At 36.6% G+C, this 27,222-nt stretch overlaps 3 protein-coding genes across 3 annotated transcripts; 1 reads left to right on the top strand and 2 right to left on the bottom strand.

Annotated features, from left to right (window-relative positions):
* Nucleotides 1-1,194: 1,194 nt before the first annotated feature.
* vkorc1l1 (vitamin K epoxide reductase complex, subunit 1-like 1) lies at nucleotides 1,195-9,543 on the bottom strand. Its single transcript, XM_079248281.1, has 3 exons — nucleotides 9,337-9,543; nucleotides 4,923-5,032; nucleotides 1,195-1,872 (listed from the first exon to the last, which is right to left on the bottom strand). Exons 1-3 carry the CDS (start codon nucleotides 9,525-9,527, stop codon nucleotides 1,646-1,648), a joined length of 528 nt encoding a protein of 175 aa, XP_079104407.1. The 5' UTR covers nucleotides 9,528-9,543; the 3' UTR covers nucleotides 1,195-1,645.
* A 3,028-nt stretch (nucleotides 9,544-12,571) lies between these two features.
* znhit3 (zinc finger, HIT-type containing 3) lies at nucleotides 12,572-13,968 on the top strand. The gene is made up of 5 exons (XM_079248058.1): nucleotides 12,572-12,722; nucleotides 13,120-13,151; nucleotides 13,237-13,302; nucleotides 13,444-13,527; nucleotides 13,623-13,968. Exons 1-5 carry the CDS (start codon nucleotides 12,589-12,591, stop codon nucleotides 13,817-13,819), a joined length of 513 nt encoding a protein of 170 aa, XP_079104184.1. The 5' UTR covers nucleotides 12,572-12,588; the 3' UTR covers nucleotides 13,820-13,968.
* A 95-nt stretch (nucleotides 13,969-14,063) lies between these two features.
* On the bottom strand, nucleotides 14,064-26,946 carry myo19 (myosin XIX). Its single transcript, XM_079248057.1, has 24 exons — nucleotides 26,777-26,946; nucleotides 25,074-25,221; nucleotides 23,536-23,684; nucleotides 23,251-23,364; nucleotides 22,376-22,508; nucleotides 22,230-22,299; nucleotides 22,040-22,142; nucleotides 21,843-21,939; nucleotides 21,671-21,747; nucleotides 21,400-21,490; nucleotides 21,061-21,226; nucleotides 20,711-20,784; nucleotides 20,499-20,620; nucleotides 20,177-20,290; nucleotides 19,222-19,398; nucleotides 19,007-19,144; nucleotides 18,809-18,916; nucleotides 18,647-18,717; nucleotides 18,479-18,546; nucleotides 16,836-16,993; nucleotides 16,564-16,693; nucleotides 16,133-16,218; nucleotides 15,721-16,044; nucleotides 14,064-15,621 (listed from the first exon to the last, which is right to left on the bottom strand). Exons 1-24 carry the CDS (start codon nucleotides 26,834-26,836, stop codon nucleotides 15,508-15,510), a joined length of 2,892 nt encoding a protein of 963 aa, XP_079104183.1. The 5' UTR covers nucleotides 26,837-26,946; the 3' UTR covers nucleotides 14,064-15,507.
* Between the last annotated feature and the right edge of the window lie 276 nt (nucleotides 26,947-27,222).

Below are 27,222 nucleotides of genomic sequence, written 5' to 3'. Positions count from 1 at the left end.
GTCAGGACAATGAGTGGCCTCTGAATGGGATTTTAAAAAAATTCTCAGGAAACTCCAACAGTTTTCTCCATACAGCGGTCTAACTCTGCTTGAACCTTGTTAATGTCAGATCAGCTTGGATACTTTTCCTGTTGGAGCAACAAAAAACAAACAAAAAAAAAAAAAAAAAACCCACGTATGGCTTCACACAATGTTTAGTTTCCTGTGAGGATTTCACTCCTTGGTTACTTCTGTCAAAGTTTTGTTCACATCCTGCAAATGAACTGTAACTCAGCTTGACAAGATCACTGCTACGGTTCAAATGACATCAAATGTATGCAAAGAAAAAAAAAAAAGAAAGAAAAAATACAAAAGCCAGACGAACATCAGCGCAACGGCAAGACGTTTCTGCCACCAGGCCGCTCTACCCTTGAGCAGACAATCACAGTGTAGCAGCCTTTTGCTACCTCATGGGACTGTTGGGGAGGGTGATCCATTTCACTGGTACTTCATTTACAAAAATATGGCCATAAAAATAAAGCCATGGATCTGTGAACAGTTAAACAGGAAAAACTGGTGTTGACATGACCCACCCAAAACATAAAAACAAAGAAGGTAATTCACCTTAACACTCCTTTAGGCACATAAGTCTCAATGGATCCCACTTGTGTCTGGGTCAGGAATGCTTTTCACGCAACAAAAACAATGTGAGGGTGCCTTTATCGAAAAACACGGTGAACAGAACCGGCAGTTCTATTAAAAAGATGCTCCAGATGAAACAAACATCCACTTCCAAAGGAATCTACTCCATGTCTGAACAGCACGCCTGACCAGGATCATCATCCATCAGACTGTGACCGCGACCTCCGTCTCTTCCAGATTTACTGTTGTCTTCTTCTGTCTGTTGTCTTTATTTCTGTGTCGACACTAAAAATCACAATCTAACCTGGAAATTGCTCAGCAGCTATTTACAGAATTGCAAAACAAACAATCTGATCTACACAATCGCTCACGTAGTCCCGTGTTTATTTTTAGTGGTCCTTGTCAAAAAGAAATTTACTACAAAGTGTAAACATGGAATAAAAACAAAACTATTCTGTATAAATGGTAATCATTTCATTACCCCCCCCCCCCCCACCCAGTCTTACCCTGCCATACAACCTTATCTGCAAACTGTACAAAATCCAGATGAGTGTTATTCTAATTTTGGGACCCATCATTCTGAGTTTTAGTGCAGATGTGCTGTGCAGTAATATGAGCTCTCCAACCATTTCAAGCACAATGTCCCATTTCTTTTTTTTAAGCTCCTCTCTGCAATCCTTTTTGTTCAAATGAGAGCTGTTCTCCGTCAGTGTGTTGTGGCCTCCTGGTGCCACTGGATTGGGATGGTCTCCCCCCCCCCCCCACACACACACACACACACACAACCAGCCCCTTTAGTGAATATGAGAAATAAAAAGAAGAAAATTCCTTCAGTGTTTGCGATCAACATTGAGATGTCAGGCCCAACATTTAAGTTAAATTTCTTCTTCTTTTTTTTTTTTTTTAAACACACAGCAGAATAAACATTGTTTGGAAGCAAGGTCTCCTGGTGGCAAGTCAAATGTTCAGAGGTCACATTTCTTTTTTGTTGTTTTCGGATTTTTCTCGCCTTTCTCTCGGCTGCTTAGTCCTGCTTGGCTTGGAGCTGCTGCTTCCAGGCCTCGTTCAAGTAAACCAGTCGCTTGTAGTTGAGAATAAAGAGAATGAAGTTCAGCGCGTATGTGGTGACGCAGATGACGCAGAAGTCCTTTAGGAGAAAGTAGAGGATGTAGCCCAGGTAGAGCGAGCCCACCACCGACAAGATGGATGTCGTCATGAGGAAAAGGGCGGCCATTGCACTGACAGTCATTCCTGCGACAGAACACACAAACTAAAGCTTAGTTTAGAGACAAACTTGCAGCGCACAAGCAGATTGATGTGTCAGCTCTTTTCTCGTAGACAGTTCTCTTTTCTAAGTGACTCCTTGTGACGACAGTCAGCTTAACATCAAGCAGAAAGGTTGTATTATTCTGTTGCCACATGAGATTCAGTCATTGATTTAAGCCAGATTTCCACAGTTTTTTGCTTGTTGTACATTAACGTGCAAGACATGAGTCACCACTCATTTCTTTAAATATTGTCAACAAAGCAACATATACAGGTACAAATACAGACTATTTCTAACAAGCTTTGAAGTCTATATGTGCTATGAGGGCCTATATAAGTCAGAATTTTTATCACTTACTTAATGTTTTTAGTTGTTTTATTAACCAGAATTCAGTTAAAGAGACAGTATTCAGGAATGATGTTTTCTGGGAATGTATGTGTGTGTGTGTGTGTGTGTGTGTAAAGAGCTTGTGTCTATTATTTTTAAACGCGTTTTATCTACTGTTTGTTTTAATCCTTATGACTTGATTTTATCCTGTAAAGCACTTTGTGTTGCCCGTGGCATGAAAAGTGCTCAAGAAATAAAGTTTGATTTGATTTGATATTCTCCCACAGAGTTTAAATCCTCTCAGACAAGCCTTTTTACATCTCCAGGTTCTTGAAGGACTTTGTGAAGCTGCTCTTTGGATGTAGCTGCACTCTGTTCAGATATCTGTCAAGATTAATTCATACTGCTTCAGTAATGTTGAGATTAATCGCTCCATCAGACCTGTTGTTTCTGATTTTCAGTCCAGTTTTTGAGTCATTCAGCCTGCAAATTCCCAATGCTATTCCTTAACCCTTAGAGCCCCAACTTGGTTTTGGCTTTTTAAAGCTTTATATTTGTTTTTTATATAACATTTACAAAGAGCTTATATTTCTAATGGCATCATAATGTGAAATGTTCCCCGTACTGGTTACACGTGCTCTTTATCATCCATAGAAGGGTGCGTGGTGCTGTTCATCAATCAGTATGTACTGGTTAAAACAATTCCAATACAATTGGTTTTAAGGGGTTATGCATATTTTCCACTTGTTTCTGGGATTAAAATGAAAGGGACATCTTTTTGCATTCTTTCCGTAATGCTTTTTTTTTCTCTCAAACCCTGCAAAAGCGTAAAAAAAAATTCCTATTTCAAATGAGTAATTTCCCTTGTGCTGGTATGAGATATCAGGATGAAACGGAGCGCTGTGCCAGATGTTGGTTTTAACAAGGATGGGCAAAGTATAGATATGAGGAAACATTTTCTTTATATGGGAACAGTTTTCACATCCCACAGATCGGTGTTGATGAGGCTGAAACAGGAGGACACGGCTTTTTGACAGTCAAAAGAACATTTCTAGTGAGACTTTGGTGAATAGAAGATGGATCAACATAAGGGTCAGGTACCGCACATCTCTCAGGTCATGTATCAAATCTTTGCTGGATTTTTTTTCTTTCCACTTTATCTTAAGGAAAATAGATGCCATTCATCTGTAAATAATAGTTGTTGGACCTGCCACTTCTCCTTTTTCCTCCACTGCTGAGATATGCCAAGTTTTTAGCTGACAGCTCTTTGGGAGTTGCCTTGTTGGTGGCAAAATTTTGATTTTCTGTCTGTCAGACTGTTTGACCTGCAGCGTTTTGCACAGATCCAACTGAAAAAACTGGAACAAATTAATCTTCTGGTAGCCAAAGTGCCTAAAGATACTACTTAAAATTATTCCTCTTCCAAGTTGTCTGTTATGTTCAGACACAAGGCTGGTTCACTCTTCGAATTGGATGCCTTTAAAGTGGTTGTGTTGTTTATCAGTCAGTACACGACTTAAAGAATCTCTTAAAAATGTCAGGAACAAAGACTGGACTGAAAATGGGAGATAAAACATGACAACTGTTGCTTAAGATCAACTGGTTTCTTTTAAACAAAACAAATAACTAAAAAGCAGCTCAAACTTTTTCGTGTATTTCATCAGACTTGAAATTCTAACTTTATATTTGTTAGTATCCAAGTCTTCCCTTTTAATTTCAAACAACTCACACAGATTTAGACATAAAATTTTTTATATCTTTACACATACTTGAGTCATGAGTAACTGGAGTTGTGTTTGCTCACTGGGAAAAAAATGGTCTTAATTGTGAAGTGAAACCATTAATATTATTAGCTTTATGTTTATAGTTTGCCAAGTTTCACTGAAACAAAATAGATTTTATCCCGATATTTTTCATAATTTAACCTACAACTATTCTCACAGTCCAATAAAGCTCCTCAAATGTCCTATATTAGTGTAACACACAATGTCTCAGCTAAACACAGCTATAGGATTAATTTCATGTTTTGCAACCTCACTTTCAAGCTGTACAATGGCATTGTTCAGCGATTAAACACCAGGTTATGAGCATTTTGGATTCCAACTTGCTCTTACGGGAATAATCAAACTTGCGAAACTAACTGCTGTCGCCTTTATTATGCAAATCTTGACCCGCTGTGGCTGTTTGGTTAAACTGGGCTGCTGCTGTATTAGTCAAATGAGTGGTGACTGCTGTGGCTAAAAGGACATCTTGTTCTGTGCCAGCCCCAGGTGGTCAGGCGAGTCTACAGGCCACTCTGGAGGCAAGCATGTCAAACCAGCGGGAGTGAGTCAGCAACACCATCAATGTGCTGAGAGGAGGAGAATGTGACTGCCACAAGTGAGGAAGATGTGTTCAAGTTAAACATAGAGACAATTGTGATGAGTCTTGTCAGCAATATTAGACTGAGCGAACCTCTGCAGTCTTGGCAAAAAATTGTAAGTTTAGAAGCTTTCTATTTATTTCTACTTTGACTGCATGGTTACATTTATACACTGTTGCTTCATGAGATGTCAGTGTCATGTGAGACAGGTCTGGTCAAATATAGCTGCTACACAAAAAAGGCAAAGAGCTGAATCAGCTTTTTGTGCTTGTGCAAAGGCTAAAGAGATTTATCTCCTAAAGTTTGCAGTATTATCAGGTTATGTTCACTTAAACAATGTCTTACCTAGTAAAAGTTGAAAGGCATAAAAGACAATCCCATAGACACTGTTGGGTTGGTTCAGCGCACTGTCATTTCCAAAAATTGAGCCCAAGAGTCCAAATCCTCGGCCCCACCTAAAACAAAAGTACAACAGCAGCAAACAAACTTGTTACAACTTTATTGAAAGGAAGCGAGACACAGGAGCTCACCTGATGACTGTCAAAACTCAGTAAGTCTGACTTTATCAGTGGATGGAAGGCTTGAAATATAAAAGAAAAAGGTCAAAAACTAGATTAAAATCAAATGATAGTTTTAGATATCTTCCATTGATTTATCCTCAGTGCTTATTTTATATAGTTAAATTACCAACCAAATTAAACTTTGCTGTTTGACAAAAAACTGTAAAAAGCTCCAACTTCCACTTTATGTTTGCAATAGTACTGATGCATGTTGCTGTTTACATCTGTTCAGTTTTGGCCCTTAATGGGAATTTCAACTCCAAATTGAAGGACTTAAGGTGGAGGACAGTTTGGTCAGACTAAAGCGACTTTAAGAGATGTACTGCAACTGTGATATGAGGATATGCTTAAAAACTTAGGGTTAGCTGTTTTTCTTGGCAGAAACAAAAAACTGACTTATGTTGCTTGTATTTCTTCATGCTCAGCCAGCACAGCCAATTCTTTTTGAGTACAAAGGTTATCTTCTGGTGATAAGACAAGGTTTTAAAGATTGATGCTGCTACAAAGAAGCTACAAGTTAGAAAACGTGGATGTTACATGCTTACATTCAGCCAACCTTTCTGTTCAGATTGACGTCTAATCAGCCATTTCTAATGACTTGATCTTTAAGCCAAAAGGTCCATTAGTACTGAATTTATGGATCGTTTTTCCCCAAATATGGAAACACACTGGAAAAAGTATTTATAGACGGCTGTGATTAGTAACGAGGTAGAACAATTACTTAAAAATCATGTTTTTTATTTGCGTGCCTACAATGTCTATTATCCTTTAGTCTGACAAACAATCTACAATTTAAAGACACTGATTTTCAAACAACAATACAAATCAGAGTAAAAGCAGTAGATTACTAAAAACTGGAGAAGCTGTATAGTGAACAAGTTTGGCAAGATTGCTAGAAAAGAGGGGATGGTCTACTTTATTGTGAACAGAGATAGAAACACCTCATAGACTACATTAAACCCCTTCAGCTGGGTTGTCCAGCCCTGGTCCCCAAGGGTCGACATCCTTTATGGTTTTTTATGTAGCCTTGCTTCAACACACCTGATACAGATTAATCAGTTATTGTGCAAAACGTCACTGGCTGTTGGGGCCATTTAATTTAAGCCAGGTGTGTTGGAGCAGGTATGCATGGAAAACTTGCAGGACAGCAGGACTGACTTTGGATACCTCTGCCGTACAGTCTTTAGTGCTTGCAAGAGTCAAGACTTTTTCTCCCCATTGAACACAATAGTATAAACACAAAAGACTGTAGATTAAAATCAATTAAAAACACTTTGGATAAAGTTTACTGGAATTCAATTAAAGGCAAATTTAAACAACTTTCTATTAAAAAATGGGTCATGCAGTGCAGATGTTCCAGTTATCACTTCATATCAAGCTTGGGAACAGCCTTCCTGTTTTACAATGCTATAAACATTATGCATATGCAATTTATCTATTGCACCATATTAAAAAAAAAAAATCAAGCATGGGTGATGTGGTGAATGAAATCCTGCTTGCAAGAGCATTCCTGAACAACAGCCCAATGAGTAATCAATTAATCTATAACTAATCTATGGGTAAGTTTCAGATTCTAAGACATGCCTGCAGACATATCAACATCCTCAAATGATCAGTGTATGTAATAATTAAAGTTTTCAGTAATAATTAAATATATTGTTTTCATTCCATCCAAACTTGTGTATATATATTTTTTTTAAAATGGTTTTCAAATTGCAAAAAGTCATGCCGAGAAAATATTTCCCCATAAAAAAATAAAACAGTCTCAGAAGCTCCAACTTGAACTGGTACACGCTCCTCAGTACAAGCACAATACATAAAATATGTAACACCTTAACTATAAAACATTTTCACTTCATCTATAGAAACCTTTGACATAACCGGTCTATTTGGTTCATGCAGATATACTCCTAGCTAATATTTTTGGTAAAATAGATTAGACTCTGGGAGTGTTTACTCTGAAAAATATAAATCCTAAGTGTTTGTATTCTTAGGAGAATATTGAGGGCTTTTTAGAAAAATACTGTTTTTTGTTTTGTTTTTTTTATTTTTTTTAAAAAAAAAAAAAAAAAAAAAAAGGTGGCTTCATTCATTTAAATGACTGACTACACTGAGATCTGTACGGCAACTTAGACTGGATTATACAAGCATGATCTTGATGGCGTTGCGATTACACGTAGCTGCTTTAATAAGGTTACTCCCATAAAAAAATGAATCAACGCACTATGACTGATTTATCTGTTTAATCACAGCTACATGTGAGGATTACAGTCCCCTCCACTGACCTCTAAACAGCTCTCTGTCCCTGCAGGTAGTCGGGGTGTGCAGTTTGACCATACAGTCTATGGGTTTGACCCACTGGACCGATAGCTTAGCGACATTTTTTTTTTATTTTAATTTTAACAAATCTTTATTCTTGTCATTGCAGTGGTATAACAAATAATAAACAGCATTATGAGACGTAATAGAAACATTTAGCTGATCCCAGGGGTTGTATATACAACAGGAAAAATATTCATATTTGGAAGCATATAATTTATAAGAAAATATTGAATTTAGAGCAAAGTGACATTGTTTTCAGGGCTTTACTATTGGAGAAAGAAGATAGAGTGCCAATATATAGTTTTACTTTGATGAAGCGGATGTATGAGGGTGTAGTCTTAGTAACTTTGCATTTATGGATATAAAATTTGGCTAATAGCAGGATAAGATTGCACAAAATAGTTGGTCAACTAGTTCCTTCTTATACAGTGTAAACCCAAATAACACATCTTTAAAGTACAGTTCAAAATTATTCTGTATATTGTCCACAACAAAGCGGTAAATGCCTTTCCCCATAGGTCTGGTGTGTTGACAGTTCCAAAATAGGTAAAATATCGTTTCTAGTTGAGTGTTGCAGAAAGTGCAGGTAATATTAATGTCCTTTTTATATTTTATCAGAAATTATTTTACTGGGTAACAGCGATGAATGATTTTAAAGGAAACTCCTCTTACTTTATTAGTTAATAAGAATTTGTTGGGAAGAGTCCATGTTTTTGTTCCAGCTCACTCCTCTTGGTGACATTAGCACAGCTAAAATGACAGCTAACGTGGGCTCCTTCCAGGTGTGTACCCATTTAATCAACATGAAGTCAACTTAACAACAAGCCAGATGTGTACCCATATAATCAACATGAAGTCAACTTAACAACAAGCCAGATGTGTACCCATTTAATTAACATTAAGTCAACTCAACAAGCCAGATGTGTACCCATTTAATCAACATGAAGTCAACAAGGCAGATGTGTACCCATTTAATCAACATGAAGTCAACTTAACAAGCCAGGTGTGTACCCATTTAATCAACATGAAGTCAACTTAACAAGCCAGGTGTGTACCCATTTAATCAACATGAAGTCAACTTAACAAGCCAGGTGTGTACCCATTTAATCAACATGAAGTCAACTTAACAAGCCAGGTGTGTACCCATTTAATCAACATGAAGTCAACTTAACAAGCCAGGTGTGTACCCATTTAATCAACATGAAGTCAACTTAACAACAAGCCAGGTGTGTACCCATTTAATCAACATGAAGTCAACAAGGCAGATGTGTACCCATTTAATCAACATGAAGTCAACAAGCCAGGTGTGTACCCATTTAATCAACATGAAGTCAACTTAACAAGCCAGGTGTGTACCCATTTAATCAACATGAAGTCAACTTAACAAGCCAGGTGTGTACCCATTTAATCAACATTAGGTCAACTTAACCACAAGAAATCCCTGTTTTAATGAGAACGTCTTCACACAGCAACACCATTCAAACGTTCATAAACAACATCGTTAGTCTGGCAAAACATTAACTTAATCGGTTAAGTGGGTTTCCAGTAGTATCCAGTGGGGTCTTTAGTTATTTACCAATGCTTTTGATAGCAAATCCCGACTCATAAGGTAGCTATAATGCTGGTGTGCTAACGGTTAGCAAAGTTAGCAAGCTTGTTCAAGCTAGACATCTAATGCTTTGCTTATTTTTAAAACATATCTATTAACTTATTTCAGGTAGTTTGTCTGTCAAACAGTTTTCAGCATGTAGGTTTGTGGACAGCCTTCACTATCCCAGCAGTGAAACATAATCTGACAGTTTAAACCGCGCAGCCCTTCCCAGATCGCCACAATAGCAGCAGCTTCACTTTGCGCCTCTTTGCTGAATTCAAATTACCTCGAGCTGAACACTTTAGAGCAGCTGACGGAGCTGCTGATGTCGCACATGGCCGTATAACTCGGGTCCCGCTCCTTTTCCCTCTCGACGTGAAAAGCGTATAGAGACAATAGTATGCCCAACAGGCAAACGAGAAGCCTAGCTATTCTTTCCCACCGAGGGGTGGACACTCTCAGGACGGGCGCCGCCATCACTCTCTGGCCTAGCTGGAGACACGCATACATACGCAGAGAGTTGGTCTGAGAGACGGAACTGCGACGTGGAGAAGCGTCAGTACGTGCCACACCGTTAGGGGCGGGGCGCCGTGCGCAGGATCACAACAGTCTAGCGACGCTTGTGTTTCATTGTTTCTTTCTTTTTCTTTTTTTTTCTTTTTTTTTTTTTTAATTTCATTGTTTCTTTTTTTCTTTTAATGTCATTGTTTCTTTTCTTCTTTAAATGTATTAGTTTCTTTTTTTAATTTTATTCTTTTTTCTTTTAATTTTATTGTTTCTTTTTTCTTTTAATTTCATTGCTTCTTTTTTCTTTAAATGTCATTGTTTCTTTTTTCTTTTAATTTAATTGTTTTTTCTTTTAATTTCCTTGTTTCATTTTTCTTTTAATTTAATTGTTTCCTTTTTCTTTTAATTTATGTTTTTTCTTTGTTAAATGTCAATACAAGAAATAAAGTTAAGAAAAAATCAATGCCTGCGGTTTATGCAGGAAACATAGTCATATTTTATACTTTTTATACTTTGGACAATATAAAGTTTCCTAATATTGGTGAATTTGTTTTAAAAAAAAAAACCAAAAAAAAACATATATATATGTAAACAAAACAGAAATATTAAGTTTAAACCACTATTCAGAATATGAACACTTTAAATAAATGTTTACTTTATTAGTTTATTATTTTTATGTAATTCTTGTAAATGTTGTCACTGCATAGTACAAGGGAAGGTTTTTTGTTTGTTTTTTGTTTTTGATTTCTAAAAAATTCACAAACCAGACTGAAAACCACTTCTCCTGTCAAAACGACGGGCGTGATCACGTGACTACATGTATATAAACACAGGGTGACATCATCTGTTTACTCGCTCCGAGACTCCTCTGCGAAGAACTGCTGCGTTCCTCCGTTCAAATGGCGACAGATATCGAAAGATTGGCTTCTTTCGAGGAAGCTTATTACGATCAATATGACTATTACAATCTTCTTGAATACTCGTGCCATGCAGGCGGAAAAGGGAGATCCAAGAAGGAAATCGAGCTGAACACGAACCGCCATTGCCCCGCTGGCCACGAGAGGAAGATCGCTGAAAAATATCACAACAGTCAAGTGAAACGCAGGAGAACTAAAAGCTCGTCGTCGTGATGAACTTACTTTATGTTTACAGGTAGGCTTAACAGTGGTGATTTTAAAATCTGAGAGTAATTTAATCATTTTTTACCCACAGTGGATCGTTATAGAGGTAATAACAGGGTTACACTTGCATATGAGTTGCAAGGCTGTGCAGGTTAGTCATGCAGATCACACCCAAAGCCAAGTTAACGCCTTTTTTCGTGATCGCAATGAGAAAATGCTTACATTTTCTTGCCTTTTTTTCATTTCAACTTTCCGAATATTTTAAAGGATGTAGGACAAACTATTTTTGTGTAAAATGTTCTGTTTTTCTATAAAGTAAACAATACTACTTTTATGCACAAGTTGTTAGTTTGATCCCATGAAGTAAATGAGCTGCAAACGAAAATAACGTTTTTTGCAGCTTTCTTAATGTTAAACTCACTTCTTGCTTACAGTAAACCCTCAACTCTGACATGTTGTTTTCTTTTTTAAAAGCTTTGTAGGAAGGTTTAAAGAGTATTAACTTTTTGCATATTCTCATTTTCACATAGATCTGGACGCAAGTTTGATTTCTAATGTTGATCACGGCCAAGTGTTTCTGCCTTTCCTGACTCAGCAAACGGAGTGTTGTGACACCAGGAACATGCCTGCAAAAAAGTCACGAGACCTCCATTCCTCGCCTACCCTGCAACAAGACCCACTGTTCTCAAGTTACAGCTGTGCAAGAATAGTTTGTGTTATGTAGGTCAGTGGTGTTTGCTTGATTAACATATTAATCAAGCAAACACCGCCTACAATGTATATTGTAGGCGGTGTATACAATGTGTATATTATATGTATATTATATATATATATAATATAATGTGTGTATATATATATATATATATATATATATATATATAATATATATATATATATATATATATATATATATAAAGAGAGAGATTGTATAGATATGGTCACGTCTGTGAATGTAAAAGATGTTGTACTGTACTTTTAATTAAATAAAATATTTAAGCAATGTTGGTTTGTTTTTCTTTCATTAATAACTGATGATGAAAATGCAGCTTTTTAATAAACTAAAATGCATTTCTACTTTAATAGTTCAAGCAACACATATCTCTGAATTGCTTTCGTCTTACATTAATGCAACCAAGTTACCCATGCCAAGAAGTCAAAATACTCAATAACATATTCAACATGCAATATTTGATAGAACACCTTAATTTTATTATTCATTTATTTCAGTTTTACTAATTTGAACAATTTCGACTTGCACACATGTTCCTAGTGCCTTTTTCTGTATGTAGAACGAGAACATGATTAGTCTTTATACTAACTCATGAGGCAAAACCCAACTCTTTAACATGGCAGAGATTTTATTCATTATCTAAAAAAGACTGCAGACACATCTTGGTATTTTGACATGACAGCTTCAGAATCTCAACATGAAATTGATCTATTTCTGTATTCATCAATCTGATGATGAAATTCAGAGGGATTATAATCTAATTTCATGCCATGACATTCACAAATGTGCTCCACCCTGCAAAAACATCTAACTGGTTTTATGTCAATATACAGGCTGCTTGTTTGACCTTGCCTCTGAAGATTGTAGGCGGTGCTCTGCAGATTTTAGCTCATGTCTTGAGGGTATTTTAAATGTAGACATAAGCCTGTTACATACTCCACGAGAAGCAAGAACTGAGTTCTTGTTCTCGAGGCTACAAGAACAAGAAAAAACGTCTTGTTCGTCAGGTCCATACATACTACACGAGAAGCACGTCTGCAGCGGGGAGGGATCACTGCTGGGGGCAGATGTCTGCTTTATGTGCAATGACTAATTTACTTTTTCCTTTTTCCACAGGAAACTGTCTCTTTTATTTTGAAGGATTAGAATTCATAAACCGGAAATACTCCTTTCCTTGCACATGTATGTTTTTTGGAAGTCCCTGGGCCGCGTTTTTCGTTTTTTATTAATTCTGATTATCCAAACAATGCAGATATGCAATGTATGCAGCGAGGAAACCCCAAAGTACAGATGTCCTGCCTGCAGAATAAGATAGTAAGTAAAGTAATTGTCATTACTGTCAAGCTAGCTAAACTCCTGTTAGCTGCTGATAAAGCTCAGAAAAAAATGTAGTTTGGATCTTTTAATAAAGTTTTCTTTTTGCTACATAATTAAAAATAGTAAAATTGTCAACTACGATGACAAAAACTACAACATTTACTTTGTTTTACTATATTAGCCTAAAACTGAGTTCGGTTGAACTGCTTGTTTTGATCCTTCTGTTGCGCTTTTTCACCACATGGGACCCGTTTGGGTCAAAAACCGCTGCCATTGTTAAACTAACTTTGTGAATGTCCAGATTGTTCTATTTAATTCAGAATAATAATTTCATTTAATGCGTCCTGTTGTCTGCTAAATAAATTCCTAACCTAAATTGTTTTTATTCTTATAGCTGTTCCCTTGGCTGTTATAAAAAGCATAAAGGTGATTGAGCTTAATCTTTTTTAAATCTGAATTTATTTTAGCATTGCTACTTCAAGGTATTAACTCATTATTTTTTTCTTTTCAGACACTTGCCTTCCTGTTGAGAAACCTACATCAATTAATCCTGAGCCTAAAAATACAGACAGCACTGGTATTTTAATGTCTAATTCTTGTCTAAAGTCAAATGACATCTTATGAAATTTATTGTAGCAGGGGACCATAAAGTAACTGTTCCTTCATCCCTTTGTATATAATGGGATTAATACTGACTTTATCATCTCATGTTTTGCAGTATCTGCAGAGCCGTGGAGTGCTGAGGATGTTCTGCATGACGATGTCATTGACAAAGTCCCACTTCAGAAACTGCAGTTGTTGGGTCTTTATCAATTACATTTATCTTCTCATACATTATACTGCTGCAGCTGTCAGTAACAAACAGAAAAATATATATATATTTTTTTTCCTCTACAGGTCAGTCAAGAGAACTAAGAGATCTCCTCTACAACCCCCATCTGAGACAGTTGCTGCGCTCTATTGACAGTGCCGAGAACAAAGATGATGCAATGAAGGCTGCCATGCAGGAACCTCTGTTTGTTGAATTTTCAGATCAGTGTTTACAAATAGTTGAAAATGAAACTGAAGCATTCATCTCTAGTGATGATTTGTAAAATGTCTTTTTTTGTGTGTTTTTCTAAACCACACAATATACATGTTGTATAGCAACTTCTATTCCACCTTGCTATAACACAGTATGTATATCAGTAAGCAAATAAATATCAGCTTTTATAAACATTTGAGTCAATAGTTCAGGCTGCAAAGCATTTGTGTATTCCTTTTAATCTGGCCATTCAGTTTGACAAAACGGTTTTCATATTTGTATATTCAGATCAGCCACAACATAAGATCCAGTCACAGGCTGATGACTGAATAATATACAGTGCGACAAAAGATCCTGTTGCACCACACAAGTTGCAAAACAGCTTGTTTAGTACAACATACTTCCAGATCTCAATCAGACTCATTACCTGCAGTTTCTATCTGGAAGCCCAGTTCCACAACTCAGCAGATCGAGCTATTTCTGGGTGTGAAATGACAGGAAAACCATAAAGGTTACGAGTTAATGCCCCAAAAAGAAGGCTCCACAAAGTTAAAAAAAAAAAAGAATTTTAATGTTATGAGAGAAGTTTGATTGAAGCATTTATATTTTGATCTCTTGGTGCCACTCACAAAAATGGATAGGAAAAAAAGTTACAAAATAAACTGTTGAAATGAATCTGACGCTCACAACTGAAAGTGGAAAAATCACAAAGAAGCTGTACCTGAAGGTTATATGTTGCATCTAAAACTAGAATGAATAGCTTTAATTTTTACATAAATTAAATATATTAATAATGCAGCTAACTGAATACAAAGCAATACCCCAGTAAGAAGCATGTTCCTCATTAATTCTACACTTTGGTAAAGACTTTGGTATAATATTTAACATTTAAACTGAAAACTCACAACATGGCGGGTCAGATACCTGGTTGACAGTATATACACTATGAAAGACCCTTTTCTCAGAAAAAAATAGCAAGTTGAATATATGTGGTTCATAATTCACTGTTTAACTTCAGCTTAGTGTCTACCGCTTCTAAGTCATTTCACTTTATATGAATAGGTGTGTTTGTAATGTGCAATATGTTCTTTATATGTGCAATTCTTGCTTATTTACCATTTTTAAAACAAAACATTACCTAATGATAAATAACATTTTCATTCAATCTATTACATAAATAACCTTCCTAATAAATACATCAACCAGCAGCTCATTTTAATTTAAGTTTAGATTTTAGGAAGGGCACTTGTCAAAAAGTCTAAGACATGGAAGATCAGTCAGATGTTTTTAAAAATGCAGCCCTCTGACTGGTGAAGGTGCTAAGATTGTGCCACATGTATTCAGGTCAAAATAATGACTTGTCTTTGGAATGCATGTTGGTTTTGGTTTGTAATGACGACATCATCATCATCAGACATGCTTTATGTTGGACACATTGCACATATTCTCAAAAGAGCTTAAAAGAAATTCTAATTGTTCCATCTCCAACATAAAGAAGATTTCTCATTTCCTAACACTGCATCATTTCACCCAACCACCAGTTTCAACATTATTTACAAAAGGTGGGATTTTTGGCAAATCTATGGATACTTAAAATGACAAAATGTTAGATTTAGTGTTTTAAATCAGATGCAAAGTTAGTTTCTTTTTTTAGTTATTTTATGGAAAACGGCTGCTTTATTGCCAACCGTGTCTGTGTTAGATGATGACTGTGTCCATTTGATTTGGGATTTGCTATAAAAAATAAAAAAAAAAATATTATAGAGTTTTCTCTAACAGGATCTCATTGAACCCTGTCACATCACTCTTCAAGTCTGGGTGTCTGTCTGCATACAAAAGTGGAGATCGCTGATAATGCAGCTTTACAGATCCCTGTGAAGAAAACAAAAACACATCTTAAAAAATTAGTAACTGAAACAAACCTCACCCAGTTAATAATAAATTTTACAGATGGCGTGTTTGTGTCCTCACTTTGGGTTGTGCCCGGATGGAGGCGAGTCCCTGCTTGTACTGGTTGGTCTTCACCTTGTACTCCCCTCTCCTGGACGGCAGATTGAGTGACGTCATCACAGACACTATCTTCTGGAAGCCTGTGGCTGTGAGAGAAACTGTTATGGATGGGGCAGAGGCCAGAGCCAGGCCCATGGGCCACCCGCGCACTGTGACGGGCTCCGGGATGCTGGAGAGCTGCACTGATCCCCGTTCCCTAACGACAGGGTTCAAAGCTGGGGCATCCTCCTCCTCCAGGTCCTCCGCGTCATCAAGTTCAACTTCAGCCAACGATTTCAGAAGTGTCTGCGACAATAATGAAACAGTTCATGTATTTTTATGTGTATGTAATGAATAAGTACAAAAACTAAACTCCATGATGGTTAAATCTCACCCTCCATTTCTTCCAGGTGTTCTGAATCACTGCAGCTGCTCGGTTCCATCTCCGGACCCGCTTCCTGACCAGCCAGGACCTCACCGCTGTAGGCAGCAAAAACGCTTTCAACAGTAAATATCTGAGTCATTCATTCTCCAGGTTTAATCAACATATGGTTGGTGGCGTTAAAAAGACGTGTGCACACTCTCATTCAGAAGTAGCATCAAAGGAACATCACGTCATCAACAGTTAATCACATGAGGTGTTGTGTGTGACAGGATCTGTATCTGATGGGATAAACAGATTGAAAACAGTGTGTGCAGACGCCACCAGCTGGTTTTCTGTTGGCCAGACATCAAGTCATAGCCGACAGGTACTAAGTAGGATCAAGGCCACACAGCTTTGGTGATCCTACAGAGGCTTGCCAGGCCAACGCATTAACAGTGTACCTGCTTGGATCAAAGTAGCAGACTGTCGCCGGGCGATGCGTTTGTGGCGTTGATACCGCCGCCAGCAGCTCTGAATGGAGAAAGCACACTGATGGAGGATCTTCTTCCTCTGATTCTCCAATAACTCCAGCTACGAGACAAGTCAGGCAGGTCAGCTCAAGTACTGGAATATTTGCATAAACTAAAGAACTGAGATGAACAAACAGAAAAACGTTACTGGGATGATCAGTTTGCAATCAGTTTCCTTAGTAAGTTTGTACTTAGCTACTCACCATCCCCTGGGTAAGAAAAACTTTAGTCTTTCCACAGTGTACCAATGAGCTGCGATGATCACAAGACAGGTTCTGGTGGAGGACCATGGTAAGGAGCTTCTCCACCTCCAGCCGAAGAGAGTCGTTGCCGTCAGACTTCAAGTCTTTGGCAGAGTTGCCTGCAGGAAACAGTATAAGCTACGTTTATATAAAGGCCCCAACAACACTAAAGCTGCTGGAGAGTTAATTACTGCACAATAATTGGCTATGGTTAAAAACAAGAAAGCTGCAGAGGAAAGCCAACAGCAGTGTCAACAGTTGCTGAGATTATCACTCTGAACTCAGCCCATCTTGCAGATTTTATATTCAAGCACAAAGACAAGACAAAGATATGAGAAGTATAACTATGTTGCATCCAAAGTGAGTTAGCAACAATACTATGAGTCTAAAGACCTGATGCTACATGTGTCAACCTGCTAATGTTAAGAAGTTCTAACATTTAAAAGGTTTTACCATTTTAGTTTAATTCATTCTTGTTTGCCAATCTAACCAGTGTGAAAATTTTCAGTCAAAATATTTACACTTTTTTTTTTTATAACTGTTGAAAATATTTTAAAAATTTAAATTTGTCAACAAGAATGCAAATAAAGCAGAAAGCCACCAATTACAAATACAGTTTATAAAATACATTTTATATAAACAAAAATGTATAAATACAAAAATATACATGTAAGTTAATATATATAACAATAACTGCATAGAAACAATTATTTGTTATTTTCTTTTAAAGAATTTATTTTTTAACATTTCTTTTATAGAGTTATTTGGTATTAAAACTTTTAAATAACCTGCTGTCATCTGTCTGATTTAAACTATGCTAACTGGTACTAAATGCACACAAAAGGTGCAGCTAATGTAAATAATTTTGAATGGTTTTTCAGAGGTGTGCACCATAAAATAAAGAGATTCATATTAAGAGAAATTGTTTTATCCACTGTCACCTTGTGCATATTCAGGATGGGGGATTGGATCGATCTCGGGAGTCCATGCAATCTGTTTTCCTTAAACAAGCTATTTATTATGAATTGGCTCAAACTGATGTGTCTGTAAAGGGCCCTGAGATTACATTGTTGTGAAGTGGCGCAATACAAATAAATCTGAATTGACCATATTTGAGATATTTTACTAAAGCTCAATATAAAGTTCTTAGCGTTGCTAATTCAGTGGTAAACTGTGATTCTCTTGAGATAAATGTTTATAAAAACCAAAGTCTACAAAATTATTAGACTGGCAGCACAACTATCTTATTGCCTGCATGGTGAAAAGCAGCCAAACAGCGGGTAAAGGTGAAAATAGGTTATGTAGCATGTAATGACAAAGACCCGAGTAGACACGCAGGCCAAGTGGAAACTGACAGACATGCACACATTTACCTGTAAAGTTCATAAGATGTAAATAAAATAGTTAGAAAGTCTTGTTTTTAAATACCAAAGTGAAAAGTCCCAAGGAGAGCAGAAAACTGAGGATTGCATTTACTAAGAGGACTAAAGATGGGAAAGAGGAATAAACCAGCAGACCTAAAGAGAGGAAATAAAATCACTCTTTGCTGGACGTCAACATGCAAAAATTGACCATAAATTAATCCAACAATAAGATTTGCTTACTCTGATTCCCTGATGTTGAGCATCTTTTAAGAAGTCCATAACGCTGCACAAAGCTTTGTAAAGGAATTCTGTGCAACAAAAAAAAAAAAAAAAGATAATAAACAAATAAATAAAGAGAAATTAAACAGTATTCATTATGAGTTAATACAAAAGATTAATGGACTGCACCTTATTGGAAAACCAGCTGCACTGATATGAATAGTCTCTACAATCCCACAAGCCTCCAGCTGCATGATAACCTGACAGGAGGCACAAAGTATCAAATCAAATCATTTCCTTTTGTTACAGCTGAAATCCCGGGAGTGTTAAAGGTGTGAGTGGAACATCTACCTCTTCCTTTTTAAAGGTCAACGGCTTACAGTCAGGGTTGGGTTTAATGCAGCGAGTGTAGTGAGGAGTTGTGGTGTGCAGGATCTTCATCAGGCTCTCCAGTGAGTTCTACAATTAGACATTTATATGATCAGTGACATGATTTCCAGGAAACACTACGTGGGCAAACTGGTGATAAAGACATGGGTTTTCTCCTACTTTGAACTTTGAGACTACAGTGACTTTACTGAGCCCCTTGCTGGTTGTGTTCTCAGTTTCTTTGTCAGTGAAGAGCTGGTGTAGCAGAGAGTTGTCAGACTTTTGCAGCAGACTAAGGAGCTCTGGTGGTACTGGGTCCTAAAATACACAACCCTGTCGTAAGCATATAGAAGTATGAGCAACATACATAAACATGTGCAAGCAGCTTTTTCTACCTTGTTTTTCTCCACCATGCCTTCTATCTGGTAGTTAACTTTGCCTGCATAATGGGCCACGGTGAAATGCGGCACCTTGCTGAACTTGTCCCAGCTGATGTTGGCATTATCACAGAGCTCCTTCTCCAAACGGACCCGCAACAGTTTTGCGTCTGAGATCCGATTAAGACGACTTTCCTTTAGAAGTATAAAAAAAAAAAAAAAAAAAAAAAAAAGAATGTAAAACTCATTCATTTATTTTCCTAACCGCTTCATCCAATTCAGGGTCGCGGGGAAGCTGGAGCCTATCCCAGCTGTCTTTCGGGCGAAGGCAGGGTGCACCCTGGACAGCCAGTCCATCGCAGGGCGAATGTAAAACTCTCTCACTGAAATGTAATACCTATAAACCAATATGTATATACACTGCAATAAAAAAAAATATATTTCAACAGTTTTGCATCTGAGATGCGAGTAAGACAACTTTCCTTTAGACGTATAGAAAAAAAGAAAGTAAAACTCACTCATTGAAATGAAATACCATTAAGTATATACACTGCAATGAAAATATATTTCAAACCTTTTGAATGAAATTACTTTTCTGAAACTTTTTTTTTTTTTTTTAAATATATATATAAAAAATACAACTTCCATCAAACTTCTGATGCATTTAAACCACTAGAAGGGCCCGTTGTGTTTCTGATACCATAAGATACAGGTGATTAGAAATAACAGAAAATATAAAGTCATAAAATATGTGATGCACTTTTTTTGCTGTTCCATCCATCTTATACCATTATGGCTGCTGATCAAGAGCTTTTTTGTGTTTTTTTGTACACGTCCACAAACATTAAGTAATACATTGAAAGATGTAGAAAGAAATGCTATCAGTGTGTAAATTCAAACGAGACATGTTTGATTTTACAACCAAAGAAGAAGATTTGACTTAATACCAATTAAAAGGTAATGGCCAACTTACTTCATTGAGAAGAGAAAACACACTTATTGGGGTTCCTTCTATTAGATCCAGACAGCTCTGGTTGTCTTGGTATTTGACGAAGGACCACTCCAACCCCTCTGACACATATTCCTCCTGAAAGAAGTAATCAACACTATTATAAAATCTATTTTCCATATCTTAAATTATTCCAAAATAGATCCTGGTAATCATCTGGGATTTCCTGAAAACTGAAGCCTTAAATATCTGGGCCTTGGATTTTCATACAGTAAACTGATCAGCAGGCAAGAGACTGCCGCCCTGCTGAAAGTCAGCATGGAGGTGGAAGAACTGACAACCATACCTGCTGGGCTCGAAGATAATGTGCCACAAAGTGCTGCTGGAGTTTCTCATTGGCATAGTTGATGCACAGCTGCTCCAGGTTATTACTGTGAAAACACTCAAAGCCGTACACATCCAAGACTCCTGCAGATTACAATGCAGAGGGTTGAGTGAAGCTGTGTAAAGAAACATGAAGACTATATTCAGCACTGTCAGCGAGAATGATGCTTTTACCTATGAAGTTGCACCAATTGGATTTGTCTGCACAAATGCTGTTGTTGATGAATGAAACCAGCCACTCAAACAATCTGGTTGGAAAACAAACTCACTTAATAAAAAAACAATAAGTTAAGAGTATTTGAGAGTACAGTCAACATAATTAGCATATTGTATGCACAATTACAACATCAAAACACAGAGAGACAGTAAAAAAGGATAGAAATGCTGTATTCTCCTCACCGGTTTTTATAAACAAAAGGGTGCGATAGTTCACACCAACACGGACTCATAAACAACAAAAGCAGGCTCCTGCGTCACCGGCCCTTATAGCAAAATCTCACAGCTAAACAAACTGTTGCTCTTACTGGGCGTAGATGACCTTGGCCAGGCAGTCTCTCCTCACGCTGCACTCTGTCTGGGAACAGGGCTTTAGGACATTTTGCTTCCCTGCTTTCAGAGTTCTCACTCTTAAACAAGTCTGAAGCTCTTCAGCAGAGACACACAGCAGCTCAGCTGCTCTCTGCAAGAAATCTGAAACAGAGGAAGTGATACATGAAATATGTAGTACATAAACCTGAAGGATAGCTTTATCAATAAAACCACTCAAGATCAGTTGTATGGGTCACACACCTGTAGGTAAATGTAAAATTTGTTAAAATTTGTCAACTGTTTATCAAAATATCAAACTAAATCATATCAAATACCTTCAGATTGTTTATCAAGTTGACATGGCTTTGATTCGTCTTGTGTGGAGGAGAAACTTACATTCCCCAGCTGGAGAATCCCCGCTAAAATCTGAGATGAAAATCAATAACCAGAGGATAATGCATTTTGTAAGTCGTTATCTGGCTATAGAGAAATGATTATTTGTGACGTACCCATTAATTTTAACAACTTTTATTATTTAATATAACTTAAATTTTTTCTTCAACTACTGCTTTTTATATTAAATAAAGGGGAAGAAGTTGACCTTACCCTAAAGATTTCTTTTTGATTTTCTACATTGATTCCCAGATGAACCATTGCTTCAATGGTCTCATTAAAACTGTCCTCTGTAAAACATTAAATGTAGTTAATTGTGGAAAAAAATCAAAAGTAAACTCATTTTTTATGCAAAAAACTACAAGAAAAAAAAATTATCACCAACCCTCAATTTCTTTTTCAGAATTTGGCAGCCAGACAAAACATTGGTCACGTGACATCTTCCATTCATTTCGCTGCTCCTCCGTAGCTCCTCTCATCATCTGAAAGGCATTCATCTCTTAATATTCATTTCTCCAGATACAAAAATCCAATTAAAAACAACAAAAAAACATGAGAATCGGTGCTCCTCTGTTGACTCGCCTGGTAGAAGATGTGAAAGTTCCTCTCATTAGCCAGCTGACAGGCCACCCTGGTCTTCTCAAGCAAATATGTTTGCACTGAAGCCCCAACTAGCAGCTGATACCTTTGTATAAAACAAAAGCATGTTAAACAGACTGAGCAGACCACCAGAGGCCATTTCGGGTGGAAATGAAGGAAACGCAGCAGGTACCTATCGAGCTGAAGCTGGATGTATTTTCCAAATCGACTGCTGTTGTTGTTACGAAGTGTGCAGGCATTACCTGCATGAAGGGAATACTGCTGATAGGTGACTGTTCACACTTTTGGTTTTCACTTAAATGTCATCAGTTTCCTTACCAAAAGCCTCCATTATAGGATTAGAGTCTAACACTCTTCGCTCTATCCTCTCCACTGTGTCCTGACTCTTCATCACTGAGGAAGAGGCTGCCACAGTGGCATAGTACTTCATCAAGCAACGAGATGTCCATGTCTGAAAGGAAACAAAACATTTACAGACCAACTGCACAAAAACAAACAAAGGTCCTATAAGGACTGTCCTTTTGTGCCAATTATCTTTGTGTCTCTGTGTTTCTAACAACAAACTGCCAGGAAAAGGTGGTGGTATCGGGTATCTTTTATACCAGCAGTCAACAATCTAATATTCAGGTTCAAATAAAAGATGATAAATGCGAGCATCTGACAAAGTGGAATTACAGAATTTTACTGAACCATGTGAAATGTGAAAATTGTTTTTAAAAAATTAATATATATGAAAAAACAGAAGTTACAAGCAAATAAGCCACAGTTGTGGCTTAAAACAAAGAACAAAGAAATTGAGCCCTCAAAGTAAGACGATCAACATCAATATTTAGACTTTGCTGTGTGTGTGTGTGTGTGTATATATATATATATATATATATATATATATATATATATATATATATATATAAATAAAATACACATACATACACACTGTATGTTGAATTAAAAAGTAGAAAATAATGTGTCTTTATGATTTAAACACACCAACCTTCTTGAAACAAGTCAGCCAGGTTTTTAATCTGCCTAGTCCATATAGAGTAAACTCCTACTGTAAATCAAGCTTTAGATGTTGATTTTGTGCCAACAGAAGTAGCTTAAAAGGAATAACTAAACTGAAATGTTAAAACTGATGTGGGATGTTTTCTTTCTTTATTTTTTAAGACACAATGCTGTATGTGCTGCTGGTTTACCTTTCCAGCTCCACTCTCGCCGCTGACCACCAAGGACTGGTTCACTGGCTCAAGCTGACCCTGAATATTCCTATAAGCCTCTTCTGCCACAATGAAGATATGTGGTTTGGACTCCTGTTAAAAAAAAAAGTGGATTATCATTTCTGACTTTGATTAGATCAATAATGCCTGAAGTCTTCATCATTATTATATAATTTAACCCTTCAGGGATCTTGTCTGAAAATACCAAATTCCTCCAATAAACACCCTCTTCAAATCAACACTTCTGATGCTGGGATGTTTTACCTGAGGCTGAAGAGCATCGTGATACTCCTTCATGACATCCAGAGAGTACAGATCTGGAATGGGCTGGAAGGGGTTGAGAGCCACCAAGGTACAGCCAGCATGGGTGTAGAACACTTTCACACTGTACCTGGCTTGCAGACATTTCAGCACTACCAAAAAATAAATAAATATCAAATAGAAGTTCAGCAGAGAATTAGCATTAGTTAAAATAATTCTGGTACAAACTTCTAATCAACCTTTATGCCTTCACATTTCCTCACAGGTTACATTTTAAACAAACAAAAAAAAAAAAAGTATTTGTAACATAACAATGCAAGTAAACCACAGTTGTACAAATGTCAGACAACAACAATACTCTGGACCATAAAAAATGGATTAGATAAGATAACATGACCTATAAAACATTCAAATGAGTGGAAGTCACATTACTGTAAATTAAGAAAATGACACAATCGCAGATCCTGCTGCATTTAGGTACGGTTCCCTGACGTCTGCAGTTATTCATCTGTACCGTTACACCGTGTCCTCCTCAAAGCGAAACTAAGCACTTTGACTCTTGGCATAAGAACAAACACTCATCTTTTCTTTAATAGCATTGTTTTGACTGTATTTTTACCTCAAAAGATTAAACTGAAGGTGAATATTGAGATCTACTTCATTATTAAACAATAATTATTATTAAACAATGTAATTTAGTCTGACATTTAAGTGAAACTCATCTTCCATCTTTGTATATATATATCACATCATTTCTAACAGCACAACAATGATTCATGCTTTCATATTATTAAGCATTGCTGTATATTTATCCTGACAAGGGTAAATAAGTTTGTTTTTTATTTTTCACTTAACAGATTTAGTTTGAATAAGAGACAATTTGATTTGATTTCTCCGATGGTACAGGTCAGTGGAAGGACGGTCAAGGCTGTCCTTAGAATTTTCCAAGCACTAAACAAGTGAATAGAAACCACTTAAAAAAATGTTAATCTCGGTCTACTTTAAAACAAACCCCAGTGCCATGTGACTGCAATATAAGAACAGAATAGCCTAAATAAAATGTACATGACTTGGTTCCCAGTTTATCTTGTACAAACCTACAAATAGGAGCCATGTTGCTCATTACAGTTTGAGAGGTCAGAAGCGTTATTTCTTTCCAACATAGTTTTATTTGTGTGCAACACAAGGTTTCTTGATGCCACTTACTCCTGCATACATTTTAAACATTCGTTGTGACTTCTCTGCTGGCAAAATTGGCCACAATGTCAAATCTACCTAAAACCAATCAGCGAATTCATCAAAATGTAAATCAGAGAAATTAAAGTGTGCGCTTATCCATATACTGGTTCATTATAAAATTATACCAGTGAACAATAAGAAAAAAAATCTGATTTGTAGTTCAATCCAAACCAGAAAGCGGAACTACACGTGTAAGCAGACCATAATATTCAGAGAGAAATAGGCAATATAAGAAGGAATATATGTTTGAAACATAAAGGTTCATAACACAACATTTACTGAGGTTATGGGCCTTTTAATACCTGTTGTTGGGGTCACTGGGTTAACTTTGGTAAGGTCATCGTAAGTGTGCAGTTGGTCTTCATCAATGAGGAAGGCTTGAACTTCCCCCTCAAGTGAATCATTTAAGGATGTGTGGGAAGAGTCGACTTTCTGGGTAAATCCTTTCACCTGTGTGGACAAAGCAAAAGGTAAAGTTGACTAAATCTACAAAACATTGTGTAACTGAAGCCAAATAAATCAGAAGTACGTCATCATGCAAGTTGTGATTAGTCCCAAACATAACAATGACATTACCTGTGTACCTGTGGGATGGTCATCAGCACTTTTTAAAGTGTGTTTTAAATCTGTCAAACCTGCCTTCACTGTGAGGAGCATCTCTCCAGTGATTGCTAGCTGCTGAGCCATCTACTGTAAGATGTCAGGGTAAATGCATTTCTAATTCAGTCCCAATTAGTTCAGCCGGACAAATGACCTGAACCTGCAGGTAGCCTACAGACTGTCAGCTGTCCATGGGACTGAATTTGTACAGACAGCTTTAATCCTATAGCAGGTAGCCTACATACGATCACTCTGCCAGGTCACGTTTAGAACATGTGAATAATCTTAACGTCATTAATTTAATACCCAACACAAGAGGACTAATACCCTGACTGTACACTCACTGTGATGTAGGAAATACACACAGCAGGGTAATATCTTTAGTACTGTTCGAGTTTTAAAGACAATCAAATGGCTTAAGTAAAAACAGCCTAAGTCATATACGGATATGTCATATGTAGGAATGATTAACAAGAATTTAATTATTGTTAACAGGAATGTTTCAACCTTCTTCACACTTGTATAAATAACCAAGATGTTTATCTTATAGGCATTAGCACACACCAAATATTGATATTACATGCACACAAAAAATAGACACACAACAGCTTCACTCTGTAATTTCGCACAAAAGGAGCCTGGTCGCCATCATAAACTTTTATTGTAATGTATATACACACACACACACACATATATATATATATATATATATATATATATATATATATATATATATATATATATATATATATATATATAGTTGTCCTCATATTTATTCATGCCCTTTCATTAAAGAAAGAAAAAAAACAGCTGCCAGTAAAATAAGCTGAAATTGACTAAAGTTATAATAAATAAAAATTTTATGAAAATCATTACATAATTTTCTGGTTCAATAGAAATACATTTTTAGATGCAAAAAAATTAGATAATTTATTACATATTACATCACTCATAAAATAATATTTTGTTGTACAATCTTTTAATGTTTCCACTACAGTCAGATGTTTTCTGTTCTGCACCTGTTGACAGGTATTTTGTCCCACTATTCAACAGAAAAGTGCTCTAATTTGTCCAGGACTGATTGTTTGTTTGTTTTTCTTCTTTCTTCAACTCAATTAAATGAAAAAAAAAACAGTGTCTTATATTACTAAATTATATTTTTGCAAACTTTCAGTTATTGTTCCTTTTTTAAGTCTCCAGTTATTTGAGTGACTGCTGTAAATTCAGCCTTTTCTTTAATGAAAGGGTATGAGTACAAATGAGCACAACTAAAATATTTTATATATATATATATATATATATATATATATATATATATACACACACACACACACACACACACACACAAAATACTGAAACACCAGTTGAGAGACTGTTAATGGGTCAACCCCACGTACTAACTTACCGCTGAACCTCCATTTCTGTGTCCTGCTGTACCGTCGCGTTGGTCGTTCGCAGAACTCATTGATTTAATTGTATCTGTCTAAAAATTAGGCTGAAACTTTCCCACAATAGCCGTAACTTGCATAGAGTTAAAAACAACTGTTATTCTGCTTGGGAGAGACTAAACTCTACAGTTCCATTCCTGACAGCGATATCTCAAGGACATGCTCTCGTGCCTGGTGCTGGATATCCGACTGGCTCCAAATTGAACTCCAAAACCACTGGTTATTCCCGCCCTCTTCCTGACGCTTCAGTGGCTCGGTATTACCAGTATCACAACCAGCTGCGGCTTGAAATAGTAAGACTGGTCATTAACTCAAAACATCGTGCACTAATTATCCCTACATGCTTATGAAAAATTGTTATTAATTTAATTTTTATTTAAAGTATAAATAGGGCTTCATAAAA

Source organism: Telmatherina bonti, assembly GCF_933228915.1.
Source record: "Telmatherina bonti genome assembly, chromosome: 10".
NCBI classification, from domain to species: Eukaryota; Metazoa; Chordata; class Actinopteri; order Atheriniformes; family Telmatherinidae; genus Telmatherina; species Telmatherina bonti.
The sequence above is the reverse complement of the archived record's forward strand: the minus strand, read 5'-3'. Positions and strand labels throughout refer to the sequence as shown.